At 36.5% G+C, this 25,359-nt stretch overlaps 1 protein-coding gene and 1 long non-coding RNA gene across 2 annotated transcripts; one reads left to right on the top strand and one right to left on the bottom strand.

Moving 5' to 3' along the window:
- Window positions 1-1,287: 1,287 nt before the first annotated feature.
- On the top strand, window positions 1,288-3,629 carry LOC132554035 (uncharacterized). The gene is made up of 2 exons (XR_009554381.1): window positions 1,288-2,595; window positions 2,922-3,629. It is a non-coding gene; the product is annotated as an uncharacterized LOC132554035 (long non-coding RNA).
- Window positions 3,630-20,789: 17,160 nt separating this feature from the next.
- Window positions 20,790-24,102, bottom strand: LOC132554042 (serine/threonine-protein phosphatase 2A activator-like). Its single transcript, XM_060218339.1, has 6 exons — window positions 23,947-24,102; window positions 23,182-23,281; window positions 22,816-22,940; window positions 22,344-22,444; window positions 21,892-21,999; window positions 20,790-21,235 (listed from the first exon to the last, which is right to left on the bottom strand). The coding sequence occupies exons 1-6, from the start codon at window positions 24,080-24,082 to the stop codon at window positions 21,158-21,160; spliced, it is 648 nt and encodes a 215-aa protein (XP_060074322.1). The 5' UTR covers window positions 24,083-24,102; the 3' UTR covers window positions 20,790-21,157.
- Window positions 24,103-25,359: the final 1,257 nt, after the last annotated feature.

Raw genomic sequence — 25,359 nt, 5'->3', positions numbered from 1 at the left:
CTGTATGATACGGTGAAGTAAGCTGTATGATATGATGAAGTAAGTTGTGGTGAAGTAAGCTGTGGTGAAGTAAGCTGTATGATATGGTGAAGTAAGCTGTGGTGAAGTAAGCTGTATGATATGGTAGCTGTGGTGAAGTAAGCTGTATGATATGGTAGCTGTGGTGAAGTAAGCTGTATGATATGATGAAGTAAGCTGTGGTGAAGTAAGCTGTATGATATGATGAACTAAGCTGTATGATATGGTGAAGTAAGCTGTGGTGAATTAAGCTGTATGATATGGTGAAGTAAGCTGTATGATATGGTGAAGTAAGCTGTGGTAAAGTAAGCTGTATGATATGGTAAAGTAAGTTGTGGTGAAGTAAGCTGTGGTGAAGTAAGCTGTATGATATGATGAAGTAAGCTGTGGTGATGTAAGCTGTATGATATGGTGAAGTAAGCCGTATATGATGAACTAAGCTGTATGATATGGTGAAGTAAGCTGTGGTGAAGTAAGCTGTATGATATGGTGAAGTAAGCTGTATGATATGATGAAGTAAGCTGTGGTGAAGTAAGCTGTGGTGAAGTAAGCTGTATGATGAAGTAAGCTGTGGTGAAGTAAGCTGTATGATATGGTGAAGTAGGCTTTGGTGAAGTAAGCTGTATGATATGGTGAAGTAAGCTGTATGATATGGTGAAGTAAGCTGTATGATATGATGAAGTAAGCTGTGGTGAAGTAAGCTGTGGTGAAGTAAGCTGTAAGATATGGTGAAGTAAGCTGTATGATATGGTGAAGTAAGCTGTATGATATGGTGAAGTAAGCTGTATGATATGGTGAAGTAAGCTGTGGTGAAGTAAGCTGTATGATATGGTGAAGTAAGCTGTATGATATGGTGAAGTAAGCTGTATGTTATGTTGAAGTAAGCTGTATGATATGGTGAAGTAAGCTGTATGTTACAGTGAAGTAAGCTGTATGTTACGGTGAAGTAAGCTGTATGATATGGTGAAGTAAGCTGTATGATATGGTGAAGTAAGCTGTATGATATGGTGAAGTAAGCTGTGGTGAAGTAAGCTGTATGATATGGTGAAGTAAGCTGTGGTGAAGTAAGCTGTATGATATGGTGAAGTAAGCTGTATGATATGGTGAAGTAAGCTGTATGATATGGTGAAGTAAGCTGTATGTTATGTTGAAGTAAGCTGTATGATATGGTGAAGTAAGCTGTATGTTATGTTGAAGTAAGCTGTATGATATGGTGAAGTAAGCTGTATGTTACAGTGAAGTAAGCTGTATGTTACGGTGATGTAAGCTGTATGATATGGTGATGTAAGCTGTATGATATAGTGAAGTAAGCTGTATATGGTGAAGTAAGCTGTATGATATGGTGAAGTAAGCTGTATATGGTGAAGTAAGTTGTATGATATGGTAAAGTAAGATGTATGTTACAGTGAAGTAAGCTGTATGATATAGTGAAGTAAGCTGTATGATATGGTGAAGTAAGCTGTATGTTATGTTGAAGTAAGCTGTATGATATGGTGAAGTAAGCTGTATGTTACAGTGAAGTAAGCTGTATGTTACGGTGAAGTAAGCTGTATGATATGGTGATGTAAGCTGTATGATATGGTGAAGTAAGCTGTATGTTACAGTGAAGTAAGCTGTATGTTACGGTGAAGTAAGCTGTATGATATGGTGAAGTAAGCTGTATGATATAGTGAAGTAAGCTGTATGTTATGTTGAAGTAAGCTGTATGATATGGTGAAGTAAGCTGTATGATATAGTGATGTAAGCTGTATGATATGGTGAAGTAAGCTGTATGTTATGGTGAAGTAAGCTGTATGTTACAGTGAAGTAAGCTGTATGATATGGTGATGTAAGCTGTATGATATGGTGAAGTAAGCTTTATGATATGGTGAAGTAAGCTGTATATGGTGAAGTAAGTTGTATGATATGGTGAAGTAAGCTGTGGTGAAGTAAGCTGTATGATATGATGAAGTAAGCTGTATGATATGATGAAGTAAGCTGTGGTAAAGTAAGCTGTATGATATGGTGAAGTAAACTGTATGATATGGTGAAGTAAACTGCGGTAAAGTAAGCTGTATGATACGGTGAAGTAAGCTGTATGATATGATGAAGTAAGTTGTGGTGAAGTAAGCTATATGATGTGGTGAAGTAAGCTGTGGTGAAGTAAGCTGTATGATATGGTGAAGTAAGCTGTGGTGAAGTAAGCTGTATGATATGGTAGCTGTGGTGAAGTAAGCTGTATGATATGATGAAGTAAGCTGTGGTGAAGTAAGCTGTATGATATGGTGAAGTAAGCTGTATGATATGGTAAAGTAAGATGTATGTCACGGTGAAGTAAGCTGTATGATGTGGTGATGTAAGCTGTATGATATGGTGAAGTAAGCTGTATATGGTGAAGTAAGTTGTATGATATGGTGAAGTAAGCTGTATATGGTGAAGTAAGTTGTATGATATGGTGAAGTAAGCTGTGGTGAAGTAAGCTGTATGATATGATGAAGTAAGCTGTATGATATGATGAAGTAAGCTGTATATGGTGAAGTAAGCTGTATGATATGGTAGCTGTGGTGAAGTAAGCTGTATGATATGATGAAGTAAGCTGTGGTGAAGTAAGCTGTATGATATGGTGAAGTAAGCTGTATGATATGGTGAAGTAAGCTGTGGTAAAGTAAGATGTATGTCACGGTGAAGTAAGCTGTATGATATAGTGAAGTAAGCTGTATGATATGGTGAAGTAAGCTGTGGTGAAGTAAGCTGTATGATATAGTGAAGTAAGCTGTATGATATGGTGAAGTAAGCTGTTTGTTATGTTGAAGTAAGCTGTATGATATGGTGAAGTAAGCTGTTTGTTATGTTGAAGTAAGCTGTATGATATGGTGAAGTAAGCTGTATATGGTGAAGTAAGCTGTATGATATGGTGAAGTAAGCTGTATATGGTGAAGTAAGTTGTATGATATGGTGAAGTAAGCTGTGGTGAAGTAAGCTGTATGATATGATGAAGTAAGCTGTATGATATGGTGAAGTAAGCTGTGGTGAAGTAAGCTGTATGATATGATGAAGTAAGCTGTGGTGAAGTAAGCTGTATGATATGGTGAAGTAATCTGTATGATATGGTGAAGTAAGCTGTATGATATGGTGAAGTAATCTGTATGATATGGTGAAGTAAGCTGTATGATATGGTGATTTAACTGTGTGTTCTGATAAAACTCCTTAGGTGTATGGCAAACCCTTCTACCGCTAAAATTAAATATTAAGAGTAGAGTCCTGTAATGCATTTTTCTTTTTTGTGAGAGTGGGAAAACATTTTATTTTTCTCAATCAGGTGGGAATTTGTATTTTTTGGGGTTTTTTTTTGTGTACTATTTTGCTTCTATGTGTAGAGTAACAAGAAAGTTAGTGCATTCTGTTTCAGGTTGAAATTATTTCAGAAGTTAAGTTGATTTCATTTGAAAATTATTGTGTTATAAAGGGTAACTTTAATGTATTTATCTGTGTAATTGTATAGATATTTATAGGCCACTCTGCAGAATAACTACAATTTTTGCATGCACTATCTGTCAGTAGAATCAAGGGCAGATAACTGGGATATGTACCAGTAAGGTACTGGAAAGATTAAAGTGATGCAATACAATTCATCAATGATTTCAATTTTTTATGCCTCCACAAGGTAATATAGATGCATTAAGCCTACATACTTCTGTTGTTTGTAGTTCTCTTGGGACAATTATGTGTTCTCAATATCATCTACAACACCGACTATGATGTGTCCTCAATATCCCCTGTTACACAGACAATGATGTGTTCTCAATATTCCCCACTTCACAGACAACGATGTGTTCTCAATATCCCCAACTTCACAGACTATGATGTGTTCTCAATATCCCCTACTACACAGATTATGATGTGTTCAAAATATCTTTCTACTACACAGACAATGATTTGTCCTCAATATCCCCTACTAGACAGACTATGATGTGTTCTCAATATCCCCCTACTACACAGTTTATATGTTCTCAATATCCCCTACTACACAGACTATGATGTGTTCTCAATATATCCTAACACAGTATGATGTGTCCAATATTCCCCTACTACACAATGATGTGTTCTCAATGATGATGTTTCAATATTTCCCATACTACACCTGATGTTTTCTAATTTATTCTACTACATAGACAATGATGTGTTCTCCATATCACCTACAACACCGACTATGATGTGTCCTCAATATCCCCTGTTACACAGACAATGATGTGTTCTCAATATCCCCGTACTAAACAGACTATGATGTCTTCTCATTATCCCCCTACTACACAGAGTATGATGTGTTCTCAATATCCATCTATTACACAAACAATGATGTTTTCTCAATATCCCTCTACTACACAGGTTATGATGTGTTCAAAATATCTTCCTACTACACCGAAATCCCCTACTACACAGACTTCGATGTGTTCTCAATATCCCCTTACTACACAGACAATAATGTTTCCTCAATATCCCCTACTACACAGTTTATGTGCTCTCAATTTCCCCCTACTAAACAGAGTATGATGTGTCCTCAATATCCCCTACTACACAGAAAATGATGTGTTCTCACTATCCCCCTATTACACCGACGATGATGTGTCCTCAATATCCCCTACTACACAGAAAATGATGTGTCCTCAATATCCCCTACTACAAAAATTATGATGTGTTCAAAATATCTTCCTACTACACAGACAATGATTTGTTCTCAATATCCCCCGTCTGATTTGTTCTCAATATCCCCCCTACACAGACAATTATGTGTTCTCAATATCCCCCACTACACAGATAATGATGCGCCCTCAATATCTGCCTACTACAGAGACAATGATGTGTTCTCAATATCCCCCAAATACACAGAGTATGGTGTGTTCTCAGTATTCCCCACTACAAGGACAATAATGTGTCCTCAATATCCCCTACTACACAGATCATGATGTGTCCTCAATATCCTCTACTACACAGACTATGATGTGTCCTCAATATCCCCTTACTACACAGACTATGATGTGTTCTCAATATTCCCCTGTTACACAGCCTATGATGTGTTCTCAATATCCCCTACTACTCAGACAATGATGTGTTCTCAATATATCCTACTTGACAGTCTATGATTTGTCCTAAATATTCCCCTACTACACAATGATGTGTTCTCAGTATCCCCAACTACACAGAGTATGATGTGTTCTCAATATCCCAAACTACACAGAGTATGATGTGTTCTCAATATCCCCAACTACACAAAGTGTGATGTGTTCTCAATAACCCCCTACTACACAGAGTATGATGTGTTCTCAATATCCCCCTACTACACATTTTATGTGTTCTCAATATCCCCCTACTACACAGAGTATGATGTGTTCTCAATATCTATCTATTACACAAACTATGATGTGTTCTCAATATACCCCTACAACACACAGTCTATGATGTATCCTCAATATTCCCCTATTACACAGCCTATGATGTGTTTTCCATATCCCCTGTTACACAGACAATGATGTATTATCAATATACCCTACTACACAGATTATGATGTGTTCTCAATATTCCCATACTACACAGACAATACTGTGTTCTCAATATCCCCTACCACACAGATTATGATGTGTTCTCAATATTCCCATACTACACAGACAATACTGTGTTCTCAATATCCCCTACCACACAGAGTATGATGTGTTCTCAATATATCCTACTACACAAACTATGATGTGTCCTCAATATACCCTACTACAGAGTCTATGATGTGTCCTCAATATTCCCCTACTACACAGACAATGATGTGTTCAAAATATTTTTCTACTACACATACAATGATGTTTCCTCAATATCCCCCTATTACACAGTTTATGTCTTCTCAATTTCCCCCTACTAAACAGAGTATGATGTGTTCTCAATATCCCCCTACTACACAGTATGATGTGTTCTCAATATCCCCTACTACTCAGACAATGATGTGTTCTCAATATATCCTACTACACAAACTATGATTTGTCCTCAATATTCCCCTACTACACAATGATGTGTTCTCAGTATACCCCTTATACACAGACAATGATGTGTACTGAATATTCCCTACTGCACAAACAATGATGTTTTCTCAATATCCCCTACTACACAAACAATGATGTTTTCTCAATATCCCTCTACTACACAGATTATGATGTGTTCAAAATATCTTCCTACTACACCGAAAATGATGTGTCCTTAATATCCCCTACTAGACAGACTACGATGTGTTCTCAATATCCCCTTACTACACAGACAATAATGTTTCCTCAATATCCCCTACTACACAGTTTATGTGCTCTCAATTTCCCCCTACTAAACAGAGTATGATGTGTCCTCAATATCCCCTACTACACAGAAAATGATGTGTTCTCACTATCCCCCTATTACACCGACAATGATGTGTCCTCAATATCCCCTACTACACAGAAAATGATGTGTTCTCACTATCCCCCTATTACACCGACAATGATGTGTCCTCAATATCCCCTACTACACAGAAAATGATGTGTCCTCAATATCCCCTACTACAAAAATTATGATGTGTTCTCAATATCCCTTTACACAGACAATGATGTGTATTCAATATCCCCTACTACACAAGTTATGATGTGTTCTCAATATCCCCTTACACAGACAATGATGTGTCCTCAATATCCCCTACTACACAGACAATGATTTGTCCTTAACATCCCCTACTAGACAGACAATATGTTCTCAATATACCCTATTACACAGATTATGCGACCTCAATATTTAACACCACACAGACAATACTATGCTTCAATATCACCATACTACAGTGTATCATGCGCCCTCAATATCCGCTTACTACAGAGACAATGATGTGTTTTCAATATCACCTACAACACCGACTATGATGTGTCCTCAATATCCCCTGTTACACAGACAATGATGTGTTCTCAATATTCCCCAATACACAGACAATGATGTGTACTCAATATCACCTACAACACCGACTATGATGTGTCCTCAATATCCCCTGTTACACAGACAATGATGTGTTCTCAATATTCCCCAATACACCGACAATGATGTGTACTCAATATTCCCTACTACACAAACAATGATGTTTTCTCAATATCCCCTACTACACAAACAATGATGTTTTCTCAATATCCCTCTACTACACCGAAAATGATGTGTCCTTAATATCCCCTACTAGACAGACTACGATGTGTTCTCAATATCCCCCTACTAAACAGACTATGTCTTCTCATTATCCCCCTACTACACAGAGTATGATGTGTTCTCAATATCCATCTATTATACAAACAATGATGTTTTCTCAATATCCCTCTACTACACAGGTTATGATGTGTTCAAAATATCTTCCTACTACACCGAAATCCCCTACTACACAGACTTCGATGTGTTCTCAATATCCCCTTACTACACAGACAATAATGTTTCCTCAATATCCCCTACCACACAGATTATGATGTGTTCTCAATATTCCCTACTACACAGACAATGATATGTCCTCAATATCCCCTACTACACAGAAAATGATGTGTTCTCAATATTTCCCACTACAAAGACAATAATGCGCCCTCAATATCCGCCTACTACAGAGTATGATGTGTCCTCAATATCCCCTACTACACAGAGTATGATGCGCCCTCAATATCCGCCTACTACAGAGACAATGATGTGTTCTCAATATCCCCCACTACACAGATAATGATGCGCCCTCAATATCTGCCTACTACAGAGACAATGATGTGTTCTCAATATCCCCCAAATACACAGAGTATGTTGTGTTCTCAATATTCCCCTATTACACAGCCTATGATGTGTTTTCCATATCCCCTTTTACACAATGATATGTTCTCAATATACCCTACTACACAGATTATGCGTCCCCAGTTTTTAACACCACAGACAATACTGTGCTTCAATATCCCCCTACTACACAGAGTATGATGCGCCCTAAATATCCGCCTACTACAGAGACAATGATGTGTTCTCAATATCCCCCTATTACACAGCCTATGATGTGTTCTCAATATCCCCTTTTACACAATGATATGTTCTCAATATACCCTACTACACAGATTATGCGTCCTCAATTTTTAACACCACACAGACAATACTGTGCTTCAATCTCCCCCAACCACACAGAGTATGATATGTTCTCAATATCCCCTACTACACAGAGTATGATGCGCCCTCAATATTCACCTACTACGGGGACAATGATGTGTTCTCAATATCATCTACAACACCGACTATGATGTGTCCTCAATATCCCCTGTTACACAGACAATGATGTGTTCTCACTCAATATCCCCCTACCCCTACACACACAATGATGTGTTCTCAATATCCCCTACTACACAATACACAGTTTGATGTGTTCTCAATATCCCCTACTACCCTCAATATCCCCTACACACAGACAATGATGTGTGTTCTCAATATCCCCAATATCCCCTACACAGACAATGATGTGTTCCTCAATATCCCCTACTACACACACAATCCCCTACTACACAGACAATGATGTGTTCTCAATATCCCCTACTACACAGACAATGATGTGTTCTCAATATCCCCTTACTACACAGACTATGATGTGTTCTCAATATCCCCCTACTACACAGACTATGATGTGTCATAAAATCCCCCTTACTTTACAGACTATGATGTGTCCTCAATATTCCCCTACTACACAGACAATGATGTGTTCAAAATATTTCCCACTACAAAGACAATAATGCGCCCTGAATATCCGCCTACTACAGAAACAATGATGTGTTCTCAATATCCCCCTACTAAACAGACTATGATGTCTTCTCATTATCCCCTACTACACAGATTATGATGTGTTCTCAATATTCCCCACTTCACAGACAACGATGTGTTCTTAATATTAACTACTGACACAGACAACAATATCCCCTACTACACAGATATGATGTGTTCTCAATATCCCCTACTACACAGACAATGATGTGTTCTCAATATCACCTACTACACACTATGATGTGTTCTCAATATACCCCTACTACAAAGACAATGATGTCCTCTCAATATCCCCTACTACACAGACAATGATGTGTTCTCAATATCCCCCTACTACACAGACTATGATGTGTCCTCAATATCCCCTGTTACACAGACAATGATATGTTTTCAATATCCCCTACTACACAGAGTATGATGCGCCCTCAATATTCACCTACTACGGGGACAATGATGTGTTCTCAATATCATCTACAACACCGACTATGATGTGTCCTCAATATCCCCTGCTCAATATGTGTTCTCAATATCCCCTACTACACAGAACAATGATGTGTTCTCAATATCCTCCTACTACAGAGACAATGATGTGTTCTCAGTACCCCACTACTACACAGATCATGATGTGTCCTCAATATTTCCCCCACAGACAATGATGTGTCCTCAATATCCCCTGTTACACAGACAATGATGTGTTCTCAATATTTCCTACTACTCAGATTTTGATGTGTTCTCAATATCCCCCTACTACACAGACTATGATTTGTTCTCAGTACCCCACTACTACACAGATCATGATGTGTCCTCAATATTTCCCTACTACACATACTATGATGTGTCCATAAAATCCCCATTACTTTACAAACTATGATGTGTCCTCAATATCCCCTCTTACACAGACAATGATGTTTTCAATATCCCCCTACTACACAGAGTATGATGTGTCCTCAATATCCATCTATTACACTGGTCTTTGGAAATTTAATAATTCACTTTTACATGATGAAGAGTATTTGGAAACTATAAATAAACTTATCTTATATGTCAAGAAACAGTATGCACTTTTAATTTATAATCAAAATTCTGTTCATAGGATTGCAGATGAGGATATTCAATTTCAGATTAATGATCAACTTTTTCTAGAGACCCTACTCCTTGAAATAAGAGGAAAAACAATTTCATTTTCATCTTATAAGAAAAAACTGCAAGTGGAAGAAGAAAATAATATTATAGAATATATAGCTAAACTTGAAAATAATATTGATATCAATCAATTTAATCTAGAAGAATTACGGGAGAAAAAGGAAGAGTTAGAGAAAATAAGAGCAGCTAAAATCAAGGGTAATATTTTAAGGTCAAAAGCAAAATGGATTGAAGAGGGGGAAAAACCTACCAATTATTTTTTAAATTTGGAAAACAGAAATTTCATCTCAAAGATTACCCCTGTGATAAAAAAATGGGGAAGTAATAAGAGAGCAAGAAGACATTTTGAGCGAAATAAGAAGATTTTATGAACAGCTATATTCCAGTGAATGCAGTTTAGAAGATGTAAATTTAAACCAGCTTTTATCTAATTTGAACGCTCCAAAACTAAATAATGCAGAATCTTTACTGTTGGAAGGAAATATTACATATACTGAAGCATCACATACCTTGAAACAAATGAAGAATAATAAAAGCCCTGGGTCAGACGGATTTACAGCAGAGTTTTATAAGTTTTTTTGGAAACAATTAGGAAAATTTGTAGTAAGATCTATTAATTTTGGATTTGGCCAGGGGAAACTATCAATAACACAAAGACAGGGAATTATCACATGTTTACCAAAGGAAGAAAAACCAAGACAATTTCTGATAAACTGGAGACCTATCTGTCTTCTAAATATTGTTTATAAAATTGCATCTGGTTCAATTGCTCAAAGAATGAAATCAGTTTTAGACAAATTAATAAATAGGGGAAAACTCAAGACTAGTATATGATATTATGCATTATGCTGAGGAACACCTTATTCAAGGTATGCTTTTGATTATTGACTTTGAGAAAGCCTTTGATTCAGTTAGTTGGAGTTTTATAGAGATATCAGAAGTTGGATAAAAACTTTCCATAATAATTCAATGTCAACAATTAATCAAGGTGGTAATCTCTCATCTTTCTTCGATATCAAGAGGGGCTGCCGGCAAGGGGACCCAATTGCCCCGTATATTTTTATATTATGTGCTGAAATTCTGGCTATTAAATTGAGAAATAACAAATGTATAAATGGTATAAAAGTAAACAATTTTCCTCTGTTAATTTCGCAGTATGCAGATGATACCACTCTCATTGTAGATGGAACCAAGAAATCTTTAAAGGAATCCTTGGAGGAACTCACTAAATTTTCAAAAATCTCTGGACTGAAAATTAATGTGGGTAAAACTCAAGTTATATGGATAGGGGACCAAAAATATAGTGATGAGACATACTACCCAGAATTAAACTTGCAATGGGGGGAAAATTCATTTCTACTTCTTGGTCTAGAATTTCATGTTGACCTACACCGAATACCTAAACTGAATTATGACAAGAAGTTAGTGAAGCTGAAGTCATTAATAAAGATCTGGAGCAGAAGAATTTTAACACCAATAGGAAAGATAAATATAATAAAGTCATTACTTATATCACAACTCAATCATCTTTTTATATCACTCCCTAATCCGGGTGATGATTTTATTAAAAATTAAACTCAGAATTATACCATTTTCTATGGAAGAGTAAAGTAGATAAAATTAGAAGAGACATTGTTTGGAAGGGGGTCTTAAAATGGTTAACATAAAGTCTTTTATTGATGCATTAAAACTTACATGGATCCGCAGACTTTATACATCAGCAGGTAAATGGCAAATATTATTTAATATATATGCAGATAAAAATATTTTAAGCAACTGTGGGCCTGAATATATAGCATACTGTCAGCAGAGATGTAGAAACCTGTTTTGGAAAGATGTATTTCAGGCATGGAGAAATTCAATTATTAAAGAAAGTGATAAGGATGCAATACATATACTGAAAACTCCTATTTGGTATAACAAACACTTTATGATAGGGGGTCACAGTCTTTTTTATAAAGAATGGTTTAACAAAGGTATTATTATTATAAATGATATGATTAAGGATTGTAATACCAGTTCATTTTATACCCATATAGAATTTATGCACAAATATGGCATACGCACAGACTTTCTTACATATCAAAGCATTATAAATATTTTAAAAAAATACTTGTCCAGGAACATTACAAATATAACAATAAGCTATCCCTATATACCAACAAACTTGGAAATAATTTTGAAACACAGAAAGGGGACGAAAGACTTCTATGGCTTGTTATGTAAAAATAATTCTATCTCAAATGGGAAAAGAAAATTGAATGATTTGTTTGATTTTGAAGATGAAACCTGGAAACAAATATATAGTACTCCTTTTCAGGTGACTAAAAATTCTAAATTACATTGGTTACAATATAGAATTAATCATCATATCTTAACATGTAACACCTTTTTATTCAAAGTTGGACTTGTTGATAGTCCATATTGTTACCATTGTAAAACTGAAGTAGAGACAATAATTCATATGTTATGGGATTGTATAGAGGTTCAAAAGTTCCTTCAAGATTTTGAATTTCTCCTTGATACCTTATTAATTCCTTTTGCTTTTAATAAAGAAACTTTTGTTTTTGAGTTACTGAATCAGAGGGTTGATAATATGATCATTTTAATAATAAAACAATATATTTATAGGACTAGATGTTTATAATCAGCCTTATCAATACATGCATTGTGCAAACTTATTAAGGAGGCCAATCGCATTGAAAAATATTCTGCTGTTAGAAAAGGAGAGGTAATTATCAAGAAAATAGATAATGATTGGAGTAAATGGAAACGGTTTCTTGATACATGACCCTGAATATGCCGAAATGTGAGAAGTACATAAAGGCTTACTGAATTTTTTTTTTTTTTTTTTTAAACTGTACAACTCCTTGATGAAACATTGTTTAAGCTTCCGTGAAAACTTTCTCTGTCTTTCTCTCTCTGTCTCTCTCTTCCTCCTTTTCTCTCCCTTTCCCACTCTCCTTCCCCTCTCTCACTTTCTCTAAAAAAAAAAAAAAAAAAAACACACATGCGTATAGCAAACAATGCATTCTGGTTATATTGATACACCTGAATCCTAGTGATTTCGTAATTAAAACTAATCAGTGATAATGATTATATTCATAGTTTTGTTTTGATTCTTTGATGATGATGATGATGATGATGATGATGATGATGATGATGATGATAATGAATGAGGATGATTATGATGATGATGATGATGATGATGATGATGATGATGATGATGAATGAGGATGATGATGATGATGACGATGATGATGTCTGTCAGTCTTGTGATGATGATGAGGACGATGAGGATGATATGTTGATGTAATATAATGATGATGTTGACGATGAAGTTTGTTATGATGATGATGATGATTATTGATGTAACATTACGATGATGAAGTTGTTACAATGATGATGATGATGGGGATGATGATGGAGATGATGATGACTGTCATAATTCATTGATAATGAACATGATATATAGATTCTATATGATGATGAAGATGAATGATAATGCTGACTCATTTAGTGATGAGGATGAAGTTGGCTATGAAGATGAAGTTGAATGATGATGACTTATAATTTAGTGATGAGGATGACGATGATGAAGTTTGCAATGATGATGAAGATGAGGATGATAATAAGGAAGTTTGCTATGATAATGAAGATGAATGACGATGAGGGTCATAATTTAGTGATGATGATGATGATGATGATGATGATGATGATGATGACTAATAATGTAGTGATGAGGAGGTTATTATATTGATGTAATACTATGATGATGAGGAGGAGGATAGTGTATCATTACCTGTTTATTTTGTTATATTCATGTGTATGAAAATCTTGAAAAATACAAAAATACAAAAAAAAAAGACAATGATGTGCTCTCAATAACCCCCTACTACACAGAATATGATGTGTTCTCAATATCCCCCTACTAAACAGACTATGATGTCTTCTCATTATCCCCCTACTACACAGAGTATGATGTGTTCTCAATATCCATCTATTACATAAACTATGATGTGTTCTCAATATTCCCCTATAACACAGTCTATGATGTATCCTCAATATTCCCCTATTACACAGCCTATGATGTGTTCTCCATATCCCCTGTTACACAGACAATGATGTGTTCTCAATAACCCCCTACTACACAGAGTATGATGTGTTCTCAATATCCCCCTACTTAACAGACTATGATGTCTTCTCATTATCCCCCTACTACACAGAGTATGATGTGTTCTCAATATCCATCTATTACACAAACTATGATGTGTTCTCAATATTCCCTTACAACACACAGTCTATGATGTATCCTCAATATTCACCTATTACACAGCTTATGATGTGTTCTCCATATCCCTTGTTACACAGACAATGATGTGTTCTCAATATACCCTACTACACAGATTATGATGTGTCCTCAATATTCCCATACTACACAGACAATACTGTGTTCTCAATATCCCCCTACTACACAGAGTATGATGTGTTCTCAATATCCCCTACTACTCAAACTATGATGTGTTCTCAATATCCCCTACTACTCAGACAATGATGTGTTCTCAATATCCCCCTAGTACACAGACTATGATGTGTTCTCAATATCCCCTACTAAACAGACAATGATGTGTTCTCAATATATCCTACTACACATACTATAATGTGTTCTCAATATCCCCTACTACACAGACAATGATGTGTACTCAATAATACCTCCTATACAGACTATGATGTGCCTCAATATTCCCCTACTACAAAGACAATGATGTGTTCTCAATATCCCCCTAGAACACAGACAATGATGTGATCTCAATATTCCCCTACAACACAATAATAATGTGTTATCAATATTCTCATACTACACCGACTAGGATGTGTTCTCAATATACCCTTACTATATATACACAGACAATGACGTGTCCTCAGTATCCCGCTACTACATAAACAATGACCTGTCCTCAATATCCTCCCTCTACATATAAAATGATGTTTTCTCAATATCCCCTACTACACAAACTATGATGTGTCCTCAATATCCCCCTACTATACAGACTGTGATGAGTCATCAATATCCTCCACTACAGAGACTATGATGGTTCCTCATTGTCCCCCAACTGCACGGACAATAATGTGTCCTCAATATAATCTATTACACAGACTAAGATGTGCTCTCAATATTCCCTACTAAACAGAAAACGATATGTCCTCAATATCCCCTACTACACACACAATGTGTCCTAAAATATCCCCCTCTACAAAGAATATGTGTTCTCAATATCCCCTTACTACACAGACTATGATGTGTTCTTAATATCCCCCTCCTACATAGGCTATGAGGTGTTCTCAATATCACCTACTACACAGATTATGATGTATTCACAATATCCCCTACTACACAGACTATGATGGGTTCTCAATATCCCCCTACTACACAGACTATGATGTGTCCTCAATAGCTGCCTACCACAAAGACAATGATGTGCTCTCAATAACCCCCTACTACACAGAGTATGATGTGTTCTCAATATCCCCCTACTAAACAGACTATGATGTCTTCTCATTATCCCCCTACTACACAGAGTATGATGTGTTCTCAATAACCATCTATTACACAAACTATGATGTGTTCTCAATATCCCCTTACAACACACAGTCTATGATGTATCGTCAATATTCCCCTATTACACAGGCTATGATGTGTTCTCCATATCCCTTGTTACACAGACAATGATGTGCTCTCAATAACCCCCTACTACACAGAGTATGATGTGTTCTATATATCCCCCTACTAAACAGACTATGATGTCTTCTCATTATCCCCCTACTACACAGAGTATGATGTGTTCTCAATATCCATCTATTACACAAACTATAATGTGTCCTCAATATAACCTACTACAGAGTCTATGATGTGTCCTAAATATTCCCCTACTACACAGACAATGATGTGTTCTCAATATCCCCCTCCTACACAGACAATGATGTGTTCTCAATATCCTCTTAGAACACAGACAATGATGTGTCCTCAATATCCACCTACTACACAGACAATGTGTACTCAATATTCCCTACTTCACAGACAATGATGTGTCCTCAATATTCCCTACAACATAGAGTATGATGTGTTCTCAATATTCCCCTATTACACCGACAATAATGAGTCCTCAATATCCCCTACGACACAGATTATGATGTGTTCAAAATATCCACCTACTTAACAGACAATGATGTGTACTCAATATTCCCTACTACACAGAGTATGATGTGTTCTCAATATCCCCCTATTACACAGAGTATAATGTGTTCTCAATATCCCCTGTTACACAGACAATGATGTGTTCTCAATATCCACCTACTACACAGACAATGATGTGTACTCAATATTCCCTACTACACAAACAATAATGTGTACTCAATATTCCCTATTACATAGAGTATGATGTGTTCTCAATATTCCCCTATTACATCGACAATAATGTGTCCTCAATATCCCCCTACTACACAGATTATGATGTGTTCAAATTATCTTCTCAATATCCCCCTATTACACCGACAATAATGTGTCCTCAATATCCCCTACTACGCAGAAAATGATGTGTCCTCAATATTCCTCTACTACACAAAGTAAGATGTGTTCTCAATATCCCCTTACACAGACTATGATGTGTTCTCAATATCCCCTTATACTCAGACAATGATGTGTTCTCAATATATCCTACTACACCGACTATGATGTGTTCTCAATATCCCCTACTACTCAGACTATGATGTGTTCTCAATATCCCCCTAGTACACATACTATGATGTGTTCTCAATATCCCCTACTAAACAGACAATGATGTGTTCTCAATATATCCTACTACAGAGTCTATGATGTGTCCTAAATATTCCCCTACTACACAGAGAATGATGTGTTCTCAATATCCCCCTCCTACACAGACAATGATGTGTTCTCAATATCCTCTTAGAACACAGACAATGATGTGTCCTCAATATCCCCTACACCACGGTCAATAATGTGTTATCAACATTCCCCACTACACAAAATATAATGTGTTCTCAATATCCCCCTACCAAACCGACAATGATGTGTCCTCAATATCCCCTACTAAACAGACTATGATGTGCCCTCAATATCACCCTACTGCACAGACAAGGATGTGTTCTCGATAAACTCCCTTTTTATAGACAATAATATGTTCTCAATATCCACCTACTACACAGATTATGGTGTGTCCCCACTATCGTCGTTCTACATAAATAATGATGTTTTCTCAATATCCCCCACTATACAGACAATGATGTGTCCTCAATATCCTCTACACCACGGTCAAATATGTGTTCTCAACATCCCCATACTACGCAGACTATGATGTGTCCTCTATATAACCCACTACACAGACAATGACGTGCCCTCAATATACCCCTACTTAGATAATGATGTGTCCTCAATACCACCTACTAAACAGACTACGATGTGTCCTCAATATCACCAACTACACAGGCTATGGTGGTTCCTCAATATCCCCCTACTGCACGGACAATAATGTGTCCTCAATATAACCTACCACACAGACTAAGATGTGCTTTCAATATCCCCTACTAAACAAAAAAAGATGTGTCCTCTATATTCCCTATTACACACACAATGATGTGTCCTCAATATTTCCCATTATACAGACAATGACGTATCCTCAAAACCCCCTCCACAAAGAATATGTGTTCTCAATATCCCCTACTACACAGACTATGATGTGTCCTTAATATCCCCCTACTACACAGACTAGGATGTGTTCTCAATGTCCCCCTACTTAACAGACAATGATGTGCTCTCATTATCCCCTACTTTACAGACTATGATGTGTTCTCAATATCCCCCTACTATACAGACTATATGTGTTCTCAATATCCCCCTACTACACAGATTATGATGTGTTCAAAATATCTTCCTACTACACCGTCAGTGATGTGTCCTCAATATCCCCTAGTAGACAGTCTATAATATGATCTCAATATCCCCCTACTACACAGACTTTGATGTCTTCTCAATATCCTTTTACTACACCGACAATGATGCCCTCAATATCTCCTACTACACAGACTACGATGTGTTCTCAATATCCCCCTACTACACAGATTATGATGTCTCCTCACTATCATCGTTCTACATAAATAATGATGTTTTCACCACGGTCAACGATGTGTTATCAACATCCCCCACTACACAAAATATGATGTGTTCTCAATATCCCCTTACAAAACCGACAATAATGTGTCCTCAATATAACCTACTACACAGACTAAGATGTGTCATCAATATCCCCCACTACACAGACCATGATGTGTTCTCAACATCCCCATTCAACGCAGACTATGATGTGTCATCAATATCCCCCACTACACAGACCATGATGTGTTCTCAACATCCCCATTCTACGCAGACTGTGATGTGTCCTCTATATCACCTACTAAACAGACAACGATGTGTCCTCAATATCACCAACTACACAGGCTATGGTGGTTCCTCAATATCCCCCTACTGCACGGACAATAATGTGTCCTCAATATAACCTACCACACAGACTAAGATGTGCTCTCAATATCCCCTACTAAACAAAAAAAGATGTGTCCTCTATATTCCCTACCACACACACAATGATGTGTCCTCAATATTTCCCATTATACAGACAATGATGTATCCTCAAAACCCCCTCCACAAAGAATATGTGTTCTCAATATCCCCTACTACACAGACTATGATGTGTCCTTAATATCCCCCTACTACACAGACTATGATGTGTTCTCAATATCCCCCTACTATACAGACTATATGTGTTCTCAATATCCCCCTACTACACAGATTATGATGTGTCCTCACTATCATCGTTCTACATAAATAATGATGTTTTCTCAATATCCCCCACTATACAGACAATGATGTGTCCTCAATATCCCCTACACCACGGTCAACGATGAATTATCAACATCCCCCACTACACAAAATATGATGTGTCCTCAATATCCCCTACTACACAGACTGTGGTGTGTCATCAATATCCCCCACTACACAGACCATGATGTTTTCTCAACATCCCCCTACTAAGCAGACTATGATGTGTCCTCTATATCACCTACTACACAGACATCGACGTGCCCTCAATATACCCCTACTTAGATAATGATGTGTCCTCAATACCACCTACTAAACAGACTACGATGTGTCCTCAATATCACCAACTACACAGGCTATGGTGGTTCCTCAATATCCCCCTACTGCACAGACAATAATATGTCCTCAATATAACCTACTACACAGACAAAGATGTGATCTCAATATCCTATACTAAACAGAAAAAGATTTGTCCTCAATATCCCCTACTGCACACACAATGATGTGTCCTCAATATCCCCTACTACACAGACTTTGATGTGTCATCAATATCCCCCACTACACAGACCATGATGTGTTCTCAACATCCCCATTCTACGCAGACTATGATGTGTCCTCTATATCACCTACTACACAGACATCGACGTGCCCTCAATATACCCCTACTTAGATAATGATGTGTCCTCAATACCACCTACTAAACAGACTACGATGTGTCCTCAATATCACCAACTACACAGGCTATGGTGGTTCCTCAATATCCCCCTACTGCACAGACAATAATGTGTCCTCAATATAACCTACTACACAGACTAAGATGTGATCTCAATATCCTATACTAAACAGAAAACGATTTGTCCTCAATATCCCCTACTGCACACACAATGATGTGTCCTCAATATTCCCCTACTACACAAACAATGATGTGTCCTCAATATCCCCTACTACACAGACTGTGATGTGTCATCAATATCCCCCACTACACAGACCATGATGTGTTCTCAACATCCCCATTCTACGCAGACTATGATGTGTCCTCTATATCACCCACTACACAGACAATGACGTGCCCTCAGTATACCTCTACTTAGATAATGAATTGTCCTCAATACCCCGTACTAAACAGACTACGATGTGTCCTCAATATCACCTACAACATAGGCTATGATGGTTCCTCTATATCCCCCTACTGCACGGACAATAATGTGTCCTCAATATAACCTACTACACAGACTAAGATGTGCACTCGATATCCCCTACTAAACAGAAAACGATGTGTCCTCAATATCCCCTACTACACACACAATGATGTGTCAATATTCCAAATTATACAGACAATGATGTATCCTCAATATCCCCCTACTACACAGACTATGATGTGTTCTCAATATCCCCCTAATACACAGACTATGATGTGTTCTTAATATTCCCCTACTACACAGACTATGATGTATTCTCAATATCACCTACTACACAGACTATGATGTGTTCTCAATATCCCACTACTAAACAGACAATGACTTGTCCTCAATATCCCCCTCTACATAGAAAATGATGTTTTCTCAATATCCCCTACTACAGAAACAATGATGTGTCCCCAATATCCCCCTACTACACAGATTATTATGTGTTCTCAATATCCCCCTACTAAACAGAGTTTGATGTGTTCTCAATATCCCCTACTACGCAGACTATGATGTGTTCTCAATATCCCCTGTTACACAGACAATGATGTGTTCTTAATACAGCTCCTACTGTTATTGGTATTCACAAAAGTTTTTACTCTTTAGTAGAGGTCATCTTATCTCTGAACCATGTAAAAAATATTTCATGTTATACAGTAACTGATATAGCACCAAATGGCTATTGAGACTTGCCTAAAATGATGTACACTGTCTTTGTTTATCTTGTCAACATGTTTTCTTTTCAAGTGATAATTTGAACCAACTCATATATTTCATATATTTTCTGAATTCTTTATTCATTTCATAAGAATGGCAAAAATATAGGACTACAATGATATTGATTTACATAATGTATAATTACTATACTTCATAATTATAGTACCAATATTTGATAAAATCAATAAGAGGAAGTCTAAAGATACATTATTGAGAGTATAAATGACCATCAGTTGTATTTATTGATGCTTGCCAGCACATTTCTCCTCTCACATTTTATGATTCAGTCGCCATAGTCTTCAAAGTCTCCTCTCCTACACCCCATCCCTTCATCATTAATTGTATCTTTCACCCCATCTCCACTTCACTCTGATTTCTTGGTATTCCCTTCTAATCTTATTAGTGCTAATGTTTCTGTTCAGGTCACATTCGCAGGAGTGTAGGACAGCAGACTTCCAAACAGGAAGTGTTGAATTACAGGAAATTTTGCAAGGACCTGTCAATGGAAAATAATTTGATAGAAGTGAACAAACAGTATGTGTGGGATTATGGGGAATTTAGCATTAACCTGTCAATGGAAAACAACCAGTAGTGGAAGTGAACGAACAGGAAGTAATAGAACTAAACAATCACCGAGTTTGGGATTACAGGGAATTTAGTAAAGACTTCTAAATGGAAAACAATCTGGCAGACAAAAAGGAAATAATGGATAATAGGGAATTTTGCATCGATCTGTCAATGGAAAATAGACAAATAAAAAGTGTGCGATTACAGGGAATTTCACGAGGACCTGTCCACAAAAAACAACAGAGACAGAAAAATCAATGCTATAACCTATAATACTGAACAAAATAAACAGGCACTGTTCTGTCTTACCTACAAATAGTAAGCATTCAATCACCTGGCCCTAACAAATATTTAGCATTCCATTATGAGTTCTCTACAAATATTTAGCATTCAATTAAGTATTGCTTAAAAATATTTAGCATTCAATTACGTGGCCCTAACAAATATTTAGCATTTCATTAAGTGGTACCTACAAATATTTTGGCATTCAATGAAGTATTACCTACAAATATTTAGCATTCCATTAAGTATTACCTACAGATATATAGCATTCCATTTAATGTTTTTTATCACCACCATGCTTACCTCAGCCTTGTACATTTTGATGAGACCAGAATTAACCTTCTGCCATGCCTTGACACCACTTATATTCCAGAGCTGGTTAGAATGCTCAGCAAATGGCCCAGTCTTCACCTAGAAAAAAAATGTACACTCAACCTATGATAAATTTGCCATTGTAATTAGATACAGTAGAGCCAAATGATGAATTGAACTGCATCATACAGATGTTTCGTCCTTTTAGGACTTGTCAGTGATGCTAAGGGCCTAAATTTTGAAGGCTAGGAGGCAAATGAATCACAAATTCACTTTATTTTATACAACAGATTGTATAAAGGACACAAAAGTGCTAGATTAAACTCCATCATAAGCCTGTTTCGTCCTTCTAAGAATTGCCAGTGATGCTAAGGGTCTAACTGTTAAAGCCAAGGAGACTACGGACTCACAAAATCAATGTTTTATATACAAAGATTACTCACCGAATCAATGTATTTTATACATCCTAAAAACATGTAATCTTTGTCAAAGTTCTGGAAAATGTCTGGGTTGACAAAAGATTTTGGCAAAATTCTTTTGTGATCTGAAATTAAAAGAAAAAAAATTCATTTAAAAATATTTCCATGTCAAGATTTTAATGGCAAATGAAAACAAGAAAGATATGTTGTCAAATTAGAGTTAAAGAAAGGAACCTCATCAGAATTGTCTTTCTATGGAAATTTTTTACTGATAACTACTTTTCTGTGTAAACTTTTATTGACTTTGTCAGAGAAATGGCCAGTGAGTTGTGAACTTCCCTCAATAAATATTATGAACTCTCATACCTACGCAGGAGCTGTGAGCTTCCCTGAATAGATAGTATGAACCCTCACAACTACCCAGGAGATGTATGAACTCTTACATCTACTCATGAGTTATATACTTCCCTAAATAAATATAAATTAAGACACCTACCCAGGAGTTGTGAACTTCCCCAGATAAATGGTACAAACTGGTGATCATCCAGACTCCACACGCCCTGACTACCAGCTGGCTCCATACGGTATGTTTGTTGTAGTTTCCTGACCAGCAACAGATACCTGTGATTGACAATAGCTATAGCACACTGTGCTGCTGATTGCTGTAGACATACCATTTTTTGATCTACTATCTTGAGCTAATGTTGAATGATTAGTTTTTGAAAACTATGTGGTACATGTATATGTATTGAAAAGCCTCAAGAAGAGAAACTTTGCCATGATACTTGTGAGTAAATGTGAGATATGATTCGAGCTGTGTAGTAGACAATTACCATGACAGATAAAGAGTGAGGTCACATACCTCTGAAAAACTTGAAGGGCAACAGCCACAGCGTCTGCCTCTTGTAAGGCTCCAATCTTGAACAGACAACAGAGGAAGGCCACAAAAGACAGCTCATGTCCTAGCAGAAAGGAAAATACAACACATGATATATTATGTCTAGCTGTGAGAAAAAATTTACATATATCCAAACAGGGGGAAAATGTCACTTACTACAAGAGCTGTCCAAGTAAAAGACAAAACATTGATATATACAATCATGTAATATTGCAGCAGGGAAAAATATCATAATTGATAAACATGTAAATATTTGAATTCCTTGCAACAAAAAACAAAATTTACAAATCAGGTATATACTGTCCTAACAGCAAGGAAAACAACTGTAAAAAGTTTACCAAAAAGGAGATAAATTCATTTTTTTCACATCAGTGACCTTGGGAATTTTCCTGATGTATGTTTACTATTACAACTGTACTTGTCAACTAAAAATTATTTAACAAAATAACTATGACATCTTTATACTAGTTCTGTTATCTATAATAGTATACATCAAAAACCCTGTATGGAATCTTACCTGTATTGTCATCTATACGACAGTTACAGCCTATCCTTTGTATGGAATCTTACCTGTACCATAATATATACGACAGTTACAGCCAATCCTCTGTATGGAATCTTACCTGTACCATAATATATACAACAGTTACAGCATATCCTTTGTATGGAATCTTACCTGTACCATAATATATACGACAGTTACAGCCAATCCTCTGTATGGAATCTTACCTGTACCATAATCTATACGGGTATTATTGCCGATCCCCTCTTGTAGATACACAATAATCTCAGGAACAGCTGCTTGGAATTTTTTATCAAGAACATCCTTCAAAAGTTCCTCACCTTTCTGACAACAAATATTCATTATCACAAGAGAGATATCAGGTACATTATTGGTGATGAGAGATATAGGGGACATTATTGATGATGAGAGATATAGGGGACATTATTGATGATGAGAGATATAGGGGACATTATTGATGATGAGAGATATAGGGGACATTATTGATGATGAGAGATATAGGGGACATTATTGGTGATGAGAGATATAGGGGGCATTATTGGTGAGAGATATAGGGGACATTATTGATGATGAGAGATATAGGGGTCATTATTGATGATGAAAGATATAGGGGACATTATTGATGATGAGAGATATAGGGGACATTATTGATGATGAGAGATATAGGGGACATTATTGATGATGAGAGATATAGGGGACATTATTGATGATGAGAGATATAGGGGACATTATTGATATAGACATTATTGGTGAGAGATATAGGGGACATTATTGATGATAAGAGATATAGGGGTCATTATTGATGATGAGAGATATAGGGGACATTATTGATGATGAGAGATATAGGGGACAATATTGGTGATAAGAGATATAGGGGACATTATTGATGATGAGAGATATAGGGGACATTATTGGTGAGAGATATAGGGGACATTATTGATGATGAGAGATATAGGGGTCATTATTGATGATGAGAGATATAGGGGACATTATTGATGATAAGAGATATAGGGGACATTATTGGTGATGAGAGATATAGAGGTCATTATTGGTGAAAGATATAGGGGACATTACTGATGATGAGAGATATAGGGGACATTATTGATGATAAGAGATATAGGGGACATTATCGGTGATATAGAGAGAGAGATATAGGGGACATTATTGATGATGAGAGATATAGAGATGATATATAGGGGACATTATTGATGATGAGAGATATAGGGGACATTATTGATGATGAGAGATATAGGGGTCATTATTGATGATGAGAGATATAGGGGACATTATTGTGCACAATATTGATGATGAGAGATATAGGGGACATTATTGATGATGAGAGATATAGGGAGACATTATTGATGATGAGAGATATAGGGGACATTATTGATGATGAGAGATATAGGGGACATTATTGATGATGAGAGATATAGGGGACATTATTGATATAGACATTATTGATGATGAGAGATATAGGGGACATTATTGATGAGATATAGATGATTAGAGAGATATAGGGGACATTATTGATGATGAGAGATATAGTGGACATTATTGATGTTGAGAGATATAGGGGACATTATTGATGTTGAGAGATATAGGGGACATTATTGATGATG

The sequence above is a fragment of the Ylistrum balloti genome, unplaced genomic scaffold (assembly GCF_031769215.1).
Source record: "Ylistrum balloti isolate Yb309-2 unplaced genomic scaffold, AGI_CSIRO_Ybal_v1 Utg370372, whole genome shotgun sequence".
Taxonomy (NCBI): domain Eukaryota; kingdom Metazoa; phylum Mollusca; class Bivalvia; order Pectinida; family Pectinidae; genus Ylistrum; species Ylistrum balloti.
This window is presented reverse-complemented; position numbering and strand designations above follow the sequence as displayed.

Bases quoted from the DNA above. Each gene is read 5' to 3' on its own strand.
- LOC132554042 (XM_060218339.1), bottom strand. From the start codon at position 24,082: ATGAATATTTGTTGTCAGAAAGGTGAGGAACTTTTGAAGGATGTTCTT. The intron at 22,941-23,181 runs GTATGTGACCTC...TGTCAATCACAG, and splicing joins GCCCTTCAAGTTTTTCAGAG to GTATCTGTTGCTGGTCAGGA. The intron at 21,236-21,891 runs GTAAGCATGGTG...TTCCATTGACAG, and splicing joins TCAAAATGTACAAGGCTGAG to GTCCTTGCAAAATTTCCTGT.